Below are 13,237 nucleotides of genomic sequence, written 5' to 3'. Positions count from 1 at the left end.
TTCTGGCCTCTGTGGGTCCTCACCCATTTTTTTCCTACATCTTGGCCTCTGAGACACTAGATATGCCCTTCTTCCCGTTCTTAGGATAGAGGCTCAGAGAAGTTTAGGAGGTTTTTCTGGTCTCATCACATAGAGCTCTTGGCTGTTGGGCTCTGTAGGATTGCTAAATCTAGCCCTGTGGCTGAAACTGAGCTAGTGGTGTTCGGGTAAATGATTAACAACCAAGACTGGTTGGTGGAGAGGGGGTGCCCGGGTTTGTAGCATTCGATTTCAAGCTGCTGGCAAGAGGTTGCTGAAGACGTTGTGCACAACCAGCTTCAGAACAAGCCCCAGCACACCACTGATCCCAGCTCTCCTTGAGGAACAAGGGACAAATCTATAGTTGGCAGCATGTTCATTAGAGGTGTCACTTCTGTGCTCCCAACACAAACATTTGGGAGGCCATGTAGTATGCATGGTCCTGACCCTGAATGCTATCAGGTGCCACCCTGGAGAGAACTTGCCCCAGATGGGATCTTCCTGAACAGCTGGCTTCTTGCTGACCTTCCGTCTCCCTGGCTCTCATCAGCTGAGGGAGTGGAGGGGAAGGCCATGCCAGCTTGCTACAAAGCTTTCTCCTTTCCTGCTGTTCTCTGCAGATGCCCATACCTTAGCTGTGTCAGCTGCTAATCTCACTGGGTATGAGTTTAGACGGCTTTTAGAAGCAAGCTTCAGTGATGTCAGATTTGGCCTACATCTCCTACGTAGAGAATTTTGCTACAATGCAGAGGTGCTGGTGGCACTTGTACAGACCTGCGCTTGTGCCATGCCCAATTCTGTACCTCGGTCCTTATGGTACCAGTCACATTGGTGACATCAAATAATACACTAGAATGCTAAAGATTGGCCAGTCACCATCAGTTAGCTCACATAGGTAAGGAAGGTCAGACTAATGGAGCCTGGAAGCAGATGGGCACCTGCCCTGCGGGTAACAGGGACTGTGGCCTGCTGGCTCCTCCCAGTGGTGGCTGAGAGGCACAGCGGCTCCACTGTCTCGAGACAGATTCCTTGCTTCATCTGAGGCCCAGGCTTTCTTGAGGATCAATATAGTACATTAGTGGTGCCAAGGGACTGAGGATCCCCAGTTTGTGGCAATTAGAAAAGGTAGAAAGGCGGTATTGATTAATGCTGTGATGAAGCCAGACCCTCATCTTTTAACCCTCTGGAAACCAGACAGATTCAGTGCCTTTGACAGCATGACGTCTTCATTAGATAAACTGGATTCCTTTCCTCAGGAGACCCAATCTAGTTATCTAAGTAAAATGGCCATTTCATTTTTCTCTCAGGTCAATTTTACTATCTTTTATTTGACAGCCAGCTCAGTCTCTTGGGAAATTTGTGGGTGATCTGAGTAGTAACAGCAAGGACATCACGGTTATAACAACAGTGCCTTGTATTTCTCCGGCATCTTTCCCGCAGGTGCTTAAAGCCCTTTAAAGATTCTTCATCCATGCCCAGGACATCGCTTCAAGAGAGGGCCAAGGCAGAAATCATCATTAGGGTTTTACAAGGAAAAGACACCACTCTAAGGTCTCAAAGCAAATGATTTTAAGAGCAGAAATTCAGTTCTTGGCTCTGTTCACCAAATTATGCCTTCTTTAAACACAAACTGTAATATGTTGACAGACGCATATTTACAGAGAGACACAAGGATAAAAGAGAACTTACAACAGTGGCCAACACTGCAGCTGCCCCAAATAGCTCTAGCTAGCTCAGAAAGGAAATGCAAGCGGATCGCGCTCTTTTGTATTTAGCGTAATCCCGCAGAAGAGTGAGTCAGCTCTAGGGGCGGGGCAGGGTTCTAGCAGGGTCCGCGCTGAGGTCTGAGGAGCAGAGATCCTCGTGCAGAGCGCAGGGATCACCAGCAGGGGGCAGAGAAAGCACATTTCCAAGCAGCCAAAACCCAAACATTCAGAGAATTTTTCCCCCTTTTCCTGGGGGATGGGGTGGAGTTTGTACAGGAAGGACTACAGGAAGCCAAGATCTGCGATAGTTCCAACACATGAAGTCTGGTCACAGATACAGATAGAATGGGGGTGTGTGTGTGAAGTGGGGGGTGGCTGTGGGAATCGTGACCAGAGTAAGCCGAGAAACATGAAGCTGAACGAATGTCAAACTGATGACAAGTTTTTAGGTGACAAGTTTTTCCTCACACAGAAGCACAGACAAAACCACACCCACATAAAGGGCTAGACGGAACTCTGGATTTGAGTTTCCTCAGGCCCTTGGTCCCGTGATCCTTAGCTTTCCCCTTAAATCACTTTAGCTCTCCCCCTCTCGGCTATTCCCAGGTAGGCCCCCAGCACCCCTCCTGACCCTCCAGCCCCACCCACACCCACCCGTCTCCTCTGAGGAAACACTCTGTGGTTGAGGGCCTTGGCTCTGGGCCCAGTGCCTCCAGGGCACTGACAGAGGAGGTTCCTGCCCCCCTACACAGACGTCCTTTCCCGCCTTCCCAAAAAAGCATCAGAGTGGTAGGAGGTTTGTCCTGGAGGTCTTGGTGTCAGGACCTAAGGGGAAGAGGTTAGGAGGGCACTGCAGGGAGCCAGGGCACCCTCTGGACAGAAACGGCTCCAGGGGACCACCAGGCTTTTTCCTTCTCAGCTGACATTCTCTCCCTTGTCACACAGCCCATATAAAAATGAAGCAGCAGCAATTTTTATTGAGGGACCTAAACTGAAAATAGGTTTAGAACATAATTTAAAAAAATAAAACAGCAAAAGTAGCAAAAAATATATGACCTTTTTAAAAACATTTTCCTTTTTTTTTTTTCTTTTTTCTTTGTTTTTAATATATAGCAACTGATGCCTCCCAGCCACCAGGAGCATCTTACCCAAGGGGTAAATCTCTGGTAACGACCCTTTTAAAAAGACATGTAAATATATACTCAGATTTATACACTTTGTGTTTTCTTCATAGCTATGTACAATGCCCCCCATTTGGGGCTGGGCCCCAGGGCCACGACACTGCTCCCTGCCTCTGCCTCCCCACCCTCTGGTACCAGGTATTTGGTCAGCAAAGCAAATTAGTATCGGAATTAATAAGCCACTGGCACCATCTATCTGGAGCAGAGGTTGCCTTCAGCCGAGGCCCGTCAGCCGAGGCCCGGAAGCACTGGCCTCCCCTCGCTACTGCTTTGGCCCTGAGGACGAGGCCCCTTGCCATCAGAACTCAGGCTTACAGGTTACTGGAAACAGACAAAACCAATGCAGGAAAGCTCAGTCAGCTCTCGCTTGCGTGCCTGCTTGGCTTGGCTCCCACTCCCTAGCCCTCTGGGCAGAGCCAGGTGGCGGGAGGGGTCTTGGTCCAACACGTGGGAGGGAACGAAGTGGCCATGAGCAAGTACCTGCCTCTCTGCTCTTCTCTCTCACAAGCAGGTTGAGAGGAGGACGGAGAGGTGAACTCCATGGGGTGAAGGCCTCAGGTAGGTAGCTGGCTCCTGCCAGCAGGAAAGGGGCAGAGGGGAAGGCAGTAAGTCCCACAAGGAGGGGTGGGGGGTGAGGGTGACAGCTGATGAGGGGGTCTGGGCAGGAGGGACGGGGGTGCTAGTCAGCGTCGTTTGAGTCCGCCATTGGCAAGCTGGGCTGGGTGTCGGGGCAGACACGGCTCCTCAGGCAACGGCTCATGAGAGAAGACGGAATCCTCCCCCGAGGAGCAGGTGGAGCTTCGGGTGTCAGGGAAGCTCGGAGAGTACTGGTCCAGGGGCACTGACAGGTCCAGGTACTCCTGTGCAAGGAGAGACACAAGATCCGGCACCCTGCCCCCTGAGGCAGTGCTCACTTACAGGGCTGCACCTAACTGAAGGCCTAGGATAGGACAGCCTCACCTGGTTGGAGGTCAAGGCCACGATGCGATCCAGGTCTTCCACCAGCTGCTTGAAGGTAGGTCTCTGAGAGGGCACTGCATGCCAGCAATCCCGCATCATCATGTACCTGGGACAGAAGGACAGACACGGGCTCGTGCTGAGGAACGACTAGGAAGGGCTGCTTTCTCTAGCTAAGCCCCCTTCTGCCTCCACTCCTCCCCCAGGGCCTGGCTCGGGACCTCAGGGGTCTGCCCATGCTTACAGCTCATTGGTGCAGTTACTGGGCTTGTCCATTCGATGACCCTCCTTCAGCAGCTTGAAAAGCTCCTCCACAGGCACACCAGGATACGGGGAGCCTCCCAGAGTGAAGATTTCCCAAAGGAGCACCCCAAAAGACCAGCTGTGGATGAGCAGCACAGAGCCACTGGGTCTTATGGGCACAGAACTAGGCCAGCCTCGAATCCTTCCCATCTCTCCCTGAGCACACCCTCCCGACCCTCCCCTCCCCCAGAGCCAGTGCTGGAGAACACACTGCCCTTTCAGCCTCCACTGAGCCAACAAAGCACATGGACACATAACAATGTTTTGTTCTCCTCACGATGGAAGGAGACCCCCATATCAAGCCAGAGGGGACTGCAGGACTCTGCTGGAATTCTCTTTACCAAGGATCTTTGGCATTGCTGCTGCTGCTGCTTTTTTTTTTTTTTTTTTTTTTTAAGATTTTATTTATTTATTCATGAGAGACACAGAGAGAGAGAGAGAGAGGCAGAGACACAGGCAGAGGGAGAAACAGGCTCCCTATTGGGAGCCCGATGCAGGACTCAATCCCAGGACCCCGGGATCATGACCTGAGCCAAAGGCAGAGGCTCAACTACTGAGCCACCCAGGCACCCCTTATCGCTTCTTTCAAACTCACACGTCACTCTGGTGGGTGTAGATCCGGTCAAACAAGGCCTCAGGTGCCATCCACTTCACAGGCAGCCGGCCCTGCAAGTGGCATGAGGGAGGTGAGGGGTAGCTTGGGACTGTGCAATGTGGTACCAAGCAGGGGCACACATGGGACAGGACGTGGGGAGGAGGACGCGTGCTCAGTTCATCCCATCAAGCAAGGCACCTGAGCTGGGTCTCAGCCTGGGGATTGAAAGGGGAGAGTGCCTAATGGACAGAGTCCCAGGAGAAGGACCCGCGCCCAGGTCTGGCCTCAGCACTTACGTTGGTTGTCTTTTTATAGTAGTCGATGTGGTGAATGTCCCGTGCAAGGCCAAAGTCTGCGATCTTCATCACGTTGTCCTCCGTCACCAGCACATTCCTGGCAGCCAGGTCTCGGTGTATGCACTGTGGAGAGAGGAGGCTGTCCCTCTTTGCCAGTGCCCAGACTCTTATCAGCCTCTGCCCCAGCACTGATGCTGCCACCCACCGTCGGGCCTTCCCCCTGCCCACACCACTAGGTGTGGCTAGGTCGAGGCTAGGAGATCCCACGCTTCCACTTCAAAGCCAGCCATCCCAACACTTCCAGCTCCAGGCACCTCAATCACATTAGCAAACCCTCAGCCTGGGTCTCCTGTGCCGCTCCTCCCAACTCTAAGCTCTGGATCTGCACCCAGGGAGGCTGAACCCAGATGCTTCTGTCCAGTCTGTGCAACGTGTGCTCTTATACCCCAGTTCCCCAGCTGCAGTACATCCACACTGGGCTGGGGCTCAGGCAAAGCATCTGTTTACTGAGCACCAAAACCATACTCGATGCCTTCACACATGATGTCATTGCACCCCATAACCAACCCCCAACACAGGCTTGTCATTCTTTCTTCCTCTTAAAGATTTTATTATTTATTTATTTATTTATTTACTTATTTTTTTGAGAGAGAGAAAGAGAGAGAGAGAGAGAGAGAGAGAACTCAAGCATAAGCAGTGGGGAGGAGCAGAGGGAGAAAGACAAGCAGGTTCCCCACTGAGCTCTGAGCCCAAAGAGGGGCTCGATCCCAGGACCCCAGGATCATGCCCCTGGGCTGAAGGCAGATGGTTAATTGAGCCACCCAGGAGCCCCTATTCTTTAGTTTAGAGATGTCTAAGTAGCTGCCTAGGCACAGACAGAAAGTGGCAATGCACAGATTAGAACCTTATCCAGTGTAAAAAAAAACAAAACAAAACAAAACAAACAAACAAAAACCTTAACCAGTTGGATCCGAAGGCCACAAGGCTACCTACACCAGCTATCCTGACTGATGTCCCTGAAAACCTAAGACAGCACAAGCAGGTGATGCTATAGACGTCTACACCCCAGATTCAAAGTCATACCTTGGAGGACAAGGAAGGCTCAATTCCCACCCCAACTTCACCTAAGGGAACCTTCAGGTACCATACCTTCTTTGAGGCAAGATATTCCATGCCTCGGGCCACCTGATAGGCACAGGATACCAGGTCCTTGGAGGAGAGCTGCTCCTCTGGGTTGTGGCTGGGATTGTAACAGTACTCCAGCCCAGGAGGCCTCCGGGCCTGCAGGTACTCCCGTAAGTTGCCTTTGGAAGCATACTCCACGATGACGTACAAGGGACCTGGGAGCGAGGAAAGAAGGGCCATCAGGGCGGGTGGGCAGGTGCCCCGGGCCAGCCTTACCCTGAGGAAGCCCCACGCCCAACCATACACCATGTGTTTGTTCCCCAATCCTAACCACCTTTAGGGAGCCTGGGTAGTTCATCCCCAGAAAGCCAAGGAAATGATTCTTCCCAGAATACTCCAGGAAGTTCCCAAGAAAAGCTCGGGGGGAGGGGGGCGGGCAGGAGGAAGAACCCTAATTTAGATCACACGTGGTTCTCCCCCCACACACTGTATGAATCTAGGTACTTGTATTCTCCGATGGGCGCCAATGGGCATCAGCTCAGACTCCAACTACTGCTAAACTGGCCTCTCCTCTTACCCTCCTTCTTCCTTCCCTAAGCGTAGCTGAGATGCCTGGTCACTGATTATCACACCGCCCCGGCAGGCACTGCTATCTGAGTGGGAGGCCCAGGTTCTCAGCTGAGACCGTAGGCCAGCCGGGGTGGGAGAGCAGGCCTTGCTTGGTGCCTACCGTCCTGCGTGCACGCCCCCAGCAGGTTGATGATGTTCTTGTGCTTTCCGATCATCTTCATCATCTCCATTTCTGAGATCAGGTCTGACAGGTCTTTCTCTGTAGCATCCGCTTTACACACAAACCAGGACACGAGACTCATTTACTTGGAAGGGAGGCCAAGGAGGGAAGCAAAGGGGGAGGGGATGGCATGTATGCTGGAGGAGGCCCTGTTCTCCCGGACTGGCTTCTCTCCTCCCCATTTCACACCCAAATCGACAGTCCCTTCCCCATTATGTGAGCTACTGGCAATAGGTGCTCATGTGCAGGGTGGAGGACAGGATGAGAAAAAGCAGCTAACGATGGGATCTGGAATAAACAGCTGACTGCACCACAGCCCAGATTGATGCCAAGGGACAAAGGGAGATGGCTAAGAATGCCCTTCCCAGGCAAGGCTAAGCCAGCCATGTAGTGGGTGTGGACAGTGCCAGGGCACCGGAGAGAATGTTCTACATGGCCCAAGGCCCAGAGTTTGCTTGGGAAAGGAAGGGATCATTTTTTGCAAGGAGACAAACATCACTTACACTTCAACATCTTCACGGCCACTTTGGTCACACGGTTGGGTTTGTCCTTGTCCAGCCCAATGGCCTCTGCCAATACCACCTGCCCAAAGCAGCCCTCTCCCAGGGGTTTGCCTAAAACCAGCCTTTGGGGGAAAAAATGGTGGTGTGAGTTGGGGCTGGTACAGTTTCAACCTTAGGACATCCCATCTCCACCCCTCCATATTCTATCCAATTGAGAGCAGAAAGCATCAATTGTTATTTCTGAATGCATCTGGTAACACCTTTGGGGGGTGGGGGGACGGACTTCCTCAGAGGCTGACAAAGTATCACCTGTCTCGAGGCAGTTCCCAGCGAGGATCTTCGGGAAGCTCATATTCAGAGACCCCAGCCAGCATGGGTGTTCCACTTGAGGAGAGACGTGAGGGCCGAACCAGCAGAACCCCAGAGTTCATGGATGCACTAGAATCAGCCGACACCTGCAGGGAAGTGTGGGGTCACCCTTCTAACGAGGATGGGGTTGGGGTTGAGCAGCAGCAGAGTCCTACCATTCCTAGTCAGGGCTTTCCACCAATGGCAGAGGTATGCATCTGTTATCTGATGTTCTCTCTCCAGCACAGAGTGGCAGGAAGACCACAAGAAGTCTGAAGACCTAAGTTCTAAAGCTGACTTATTTTTGCCACCAGCTAGCCTTTTCACTTACCTTTAACACAAGCAGACCAAATCTTGCTCTTCCAGACCAACATATAACCTATCATCGCAATCACAACTCTATCCTTGTCTCCATTCTTTGTGAAAACTCTGCCTCAGATTATGGATCCCCCGCCCCCTTTTATTTAAGATTGTATTTATTTGGGAGAGCGAGCAAATGAGAGCACCAGCAGGGGTGAGAGGGAGAAGCAGTACTCCTCGCTGAGCAGGGAGCCTGACACAGGGCTTGATCCCAGGACTCTGGGATCATGACCTGAAGTGAAGGCAGAGGTTTAACCTACTGAGCCACCCAGGCGCCCTAGATTATGGACTCCTAACTCCCAAAGCACCCTCCAGAATTAGCACAGCTCTGAATGAATGTCCCCTCCTTTCACACGCCTTCACCCTCTGTTCCATTTCCTTGGATGAGAGGAGGGTGGCATCCTGAAGAGGGAGAGGCCTCCTGGCACCTGACTCAGGTCCTCTTCTCCATCTTTGTATACCTCTAACTGGCCCTCGGGGACTGTTCAAAAGTACAGGATGAGTTGCACATCAGGCCTGTCTAGGGCCTTCTCCTGATCCATGTGCCAGGTGAATAGGGGGCCTGCAGTTGGGGTACGATGGGCAGACTGAATTCATGGGCAAGCATAGCTTGGAACCCACCTTGGGAGCACTTAGGTCATTCCACCGCCCCTGGCCCAGAAGCTAGAAAGCCAAGCTGGTTGGGCACAGAGGAGAGGACAGGGCATTCAATGGTCCCGGAGGAGCCCTGGGGGCCCAGGGAGAGAAGGTGGTGCAGAGTGTACAGACCCCCTATCTACTTTCTGTTACCTGTCTGCGCAGAGGGATGCTCTTGGCCAGCTTGTGCACAGCCATTTGGCTGTGGAAGTCGCTCTTTTTGGTGCCACTCTTCATCTTGTAGATGATGACAGAGCCCACCATGCAGGAGATGAGGAAGGCCCCTGTGCAGTAGATGATGATCTCCAGGTATAGGGGCGAGGTCATCGCTGCTGGCCTCTCTTCCAGGGCTGAGTCAGTGTGGACAGGGTGTTAGCAAACTCTTGGGGCCCAGCTTCATAAGAAAAACCACCCCCATCTCCTGTCCTCCGAGAATTTTCAGGGCAGACAGGAACCAAATTAGGTCCCAGCTGGGACCGAGCTCTGGCACCGAACCTTTGAGTCTTCCTGATCCTGACTCAAATCCACCAAGAGGAATAGACTAGAACTATACCACTACCTGGGGTCCATGCTCACTCATTCAGGAGCCCACCTTGCTCAGGCGGAGGGCTCCTTACTCAGGAGCCCTCCCATTTGGCCTACTGGGATCCATGGGTATCAGGTACCCATCAGGGCTTGCTCAGTCTCCTCATGGAAACCTGGGCCTTCTCCACAGAGTCCCAGCACCGAGTGTATTCACCTATCACATGGGACAGATGACCCACTTATGAGTCCTTGGTCCTTGACAGCCCGTGAGCATCCCTGAGGGCCAGACTGGCACCGTGCTCATTCCCACATGCACAGCGCCTGGCATATTGTGACACATAATGAAGACAAGGAGAAGAGGGAGGGAACCCAGCCTGTGTCCTGATGATATCTCACTTCCTGCCTATGCCATGTGGGTCAGGTCAGACATGTAAATATTTGCACCTAGCTACGCCACAGGCAAAACTAACTTCATTTCCAATCACGTCTGGACTGCTTGAGATGAGAACATAAGCTCCGCTGCACTTGAGAATTCTACTCAGGCCCTTACTCCTAAAACTGATTAAGGAAATTGGGGGAGGAGGCATCATCTTATCCTTGTCCTCCATCTTCCACTTGGAATCTAGCCTGGTTCCACAGAAGCCCATCCAACTCAATCTACCCATCCCTTGCTCATGAGAAGCTGAGAGGCTTCCCAAAGGCTCTGTCTCCACCAGTGTGAGTGCCCCTCTTCCTTGCATGGCTTTCTCCCAAAGACACCAGCCAGCCAGCCAGCCAGCCAGCCAGGGGACCACACCCTACCCCCCCCCCGCCGAAAGAGGTGCAAGGTGTGGCCCAAGATGGAACCCAACGCACTCCCCAGCCTGACAAGGAGACAGCAGAGCTAATAACAAGAGGAAGTGTTTCTGTTTTTCTCTCTCTCTGGTGGGGACACATGAAGACAACCACGTGGGAGCACACACAGGACAAAGACAGTGACGGGGTAAAAACAGAACGCTTCTCTGCCTCAAGCAGGTTTGTTCTCAGATCCCGTGGGGCAGGCAGGGCAGAGGAAGAGAGAGGAAGAGGTCAGTATATCAGCAGCAACAGGAGGAGCACAGCGCCCAGACCCATTGCAGGACGCTCACAAGCAATGATGAACAACCCACCACCTCAGCAGGCTGCAGGCTCCTTCCTTCCTGATCCAACTCACAGACCTTCATTCTTAGGAGCCAGAGATGATAAATGGGCACCACTGAGTCCCATGTGGCCTCCCAAGTCAGGCCTTACTTGAATAAGACTCCAGCTCACTCTTCTGGGTGAAATCTCTCTTCTGAGATCAGAGGATGGCAGGGTGAGCTAGCACTGTTCCTTACAAGCAAAAAGAGCCCTCTCTACAGAACATGTCCAGCCTCTCAAGATCTCTGGGACCCACAAAAAAGGATCAGACAAGTCAGGGAAGGCTGCTGGACCCAAGGAGGGAAGGAGCCTGCCCTGCAGGAGAGCCCGGCTACAGGTTAACCCCAGATTCCATGCATGCATCGCATGGGCCAAGGGGGAGATCCAGATGCAGGTACATAGGGGATAGGCCTCCGTGCTCCTGCAGAATGAGGACAGCTCCCGCGAGAGCTGAGAGGATTCAACACTCAAGCTCAGACAAATGGCCAGGGCCACCCACGGGCCCCTGGAGCCCATTGCTCTACCTGTCCTGGCTCTGTGTTTCCCCCGGCCCCACGATGCATGCTCCCCCCGTGCCCATGGCGAGGGCAGGACATCGAGAGGAGAAGTGCAGTGTATACCTTCCAAAACGGTCAACCATGCAGAGTGATGGGAGAGTCCGATAGAGTTACCCGCCAAGCACGTATACTCCCCCGCGTCCTCAAAGGAGACATTTCTTAAGTGAAGCACTTCCATCTCTTTGTCGGTGGTATTAACTCCGGCAGTCTAGAAGAGACAACGGAAGCAAAATGGACAAGCACGGGACGTGAGACCTCTAAAAGACACGGAGGGACGGAGGGAGGAAGAGAAGGGGGAGAAACCGGAGGAAGAAATGCTCCCCAGCGTCTCCTTTGCAACAAGGAACACACAAAAACCACCAGGCAGTGAGACCTGTTAGAGGAAAGACAGTGAGACCCTGAGGGGGGGCTCTGCAGACCTGAGACGCTGCTGGCTGGTTACGACCCTTCACCAGATGCTGGCAGCCCCGGGCCCGTCCAAGCATGCGGGCGGGCGGCGGGCAGCATGGAGAAATGGGGCCCGGTGGCGGGGGGCTGTTTGGTTTCAGGTAGACAAAGTCAGAGGGCACACACAGAAGGGGTGGAAGGGTGCTGTGGACACGCGTACACGCACAAACATGCACACGTGTGCACACGCACAAACATGCACAGACGTGTGCACACGGCCTGCTGGGTTTGCCAGGGGACTCTTGGCCCCTTCTCCTCTCCTGCCATTCAAACCTCGGCCTGCAGCGTCACAGTGTCATTCAGCACGCAGCCAGATGGTCCCCATGAGTACACACACAGCCAAGGGGCACACACAAGGGAGGCACAGAGGGAGCAGACACCAACAAAGTACCGAACCAAAACAGCCTCCCAGGCCGGGTATTTTTCCATGGCTCTGGGCTCTAGAAAATACAGCAGAGTAACAGGGAGAGGTGGGTGCTGGCTTCCCCATCTGCCCCAGCAGCGTGGGGCTTGAATCGAACTCCCAGCACAGGGCCCCGTCCAGCTCCCCATTACCTTTTGCCACAGGTCTGGTGACAGTGAGCCACGCAGACTGGTTAGCTTCACCAATATAATTGGAAACCTTACACACATACTCCCCGCTCTGGGCCTCTGTCACATTGAATAAGGTCAGCACCTCCGCATCCGAGCTATTAATCCCCGAATGCTAGAATAAACCAACGACAAGCCAGTCAGGGGGGCAAATGCTCACACGTGGCCATGCTTTGCTCCCACGCGATGTGAAGGCAGGCCCAGGGCGCTAAGGCGAGGGAAACACCTGTGAGATCTGTCATCTTTCCCCTTTTACTAGGATCAAACAAGTGGCCTTCAAAGGCCCAAAGTGATCTGATCGAAAAATGAATGTAATAGGAAAATCGCGGCTCCCAGTTGAACGCTGTGTCAGACCCTCTCCTCTGGGTCCAGGGCCAGGATTTTGAAGGGAGTCGGTGGCAAGGGCCCAGGCCATGGCCTCATTTTCTACACAGCAGTTTCAGCACCACAGTGAAGAGAAGGGATGGCCAGTAAAACTCCGGGACAGCCAAGTGGGGGTGGGGTGGGGGTGGGGTGGGGAGTTGGGGGGTGGCCTAACTTCGGCCAGGAGTTAAACACGTTCCCAGCCTCTGCTGACTTCTTATTGCAAGGTCCCTGGGGAATTAGGCAATTACCTTCCCTGGATTAGTGTGGCATTCAGGGGACAAGGGAAGTCTAGGAGTGAGAGGAAAAAGGAAAAAGAGGCCATTACTCCTGACGCTGTTTAGGATTTACCTGCAGCATCTGCTTTTCCAACTCTACCTAAAGAGTCATGCCCTTATCATTCATCCACTTGTCTGCCAGAAAGGACATGACTGGGGAAAATAGGGCAGAATCTGGGAAACATTTGCTGGAAAGGCTTTGGAACCGGGCGATGGAAAGTCATGAGTCCAAATGCCTTCCCTGAGTAGCTGGCCCCAAAGCCTGAGCAAAGTCCCCCTCAAAGCTCTTTAGAAACTGGCAATGCCCACCCCACGCCCAGCCCTCTGTTTCCACTGCACTCCCACTCTGTGGCCTGTCACTGGCTCTGGGGAATGTGGTTAGGTCCCTATTTCAAATGGAACAGGTGTCTGAAGGGTAAGGGATGTGTCCCAGTTGCTGTCACTGAACCGGACCACAGCTAGTTGGGCCCAGGGAGGTTCAGGTCTCCTTCCCAGCACCC

The 13,237-nt window shown here is 53.2% G+C and overlaps 1 protein-coding gene across 13 annotated transcripts in view; it reads right to left on the bottom strand.

Annotated features, from left to right (window-relative positions):
- Positions 1–2,675: 2,675 nt before the first annotated feature.
- The window catches only part of FGFR1 (fibroblast growth factor receptor 1), a 49,565-nt gene continuing 39,003 nt past the window's right edge, over positions 2,676–13,237 (bottom strand). For 7 of the 13 annotated variants that reach the window (XM_072763504.1, XM_072763498.1, XM_072763505.1 and 4 more), the window contains 11 exons: positions 11,122–11,266; positions 8,966–9,168; positions 7,784–7,929; positions 7,475–7,596; positions 6,912–7,022; positions 6,206–6,396; positions 5,057–5,179; positions 4,761–4,831; positions 4,107–4,244; positions 3,866–3,971; positions 2,676–3,765 (listed from right to left, as the gene is read on the bottom strand). In XM_072763504.1, coding sequence (XP_072619605.1) covers positions 3,589–3,765; positions 3,866–3,971; positions 4,107–4,244; positions 4,761–4,831; positions 5,057–5,179; positions 6,206–6,396; positions 6,912–7,022; positions 7,475–7,596; positions 7,784–7,929; positions 8,966–9,168; positions 11,122–11,266 — 1,533 coding nt within the window. In that variant the 3' untranslated portion in view covers positions 2,676–3,588. The remainder of the gene's footprint in view (positions 3,766–3,865; positions 3,972–4,106; positions 4,245–4,760; positions 4,832–5,056; positions 5,180–6,205; positions 6,397–6,911; positions 7,023–7,474; positions 7,597–7,783; positions 7,930–8,965; positions 9,169–11,121; positions 11,267–13,237) is intronic. The other 6 variants (XM_072763499.1, XM_072763502.1, XM_072763508.1 and 3 more) reach the window with 1 other exon arrangement.

This window comes from Vulpes vulpes, chromosome 7 (genome assembly GCF_048418805.1).
Source record: "Vulpes vulpes isolate BD-2025 chromosome 7, VulVul3, whole genome shotgun sequence".
NCBI classification, from domain to species: Eukaryota; Metazoa; Chordata; class Mammalia; order Carnivora; family Canidae; genus Vulpes; species Vulpes vulpes.
This window is presented reverse-complemented; position numbering and strand designations above follow the sequence as displayed.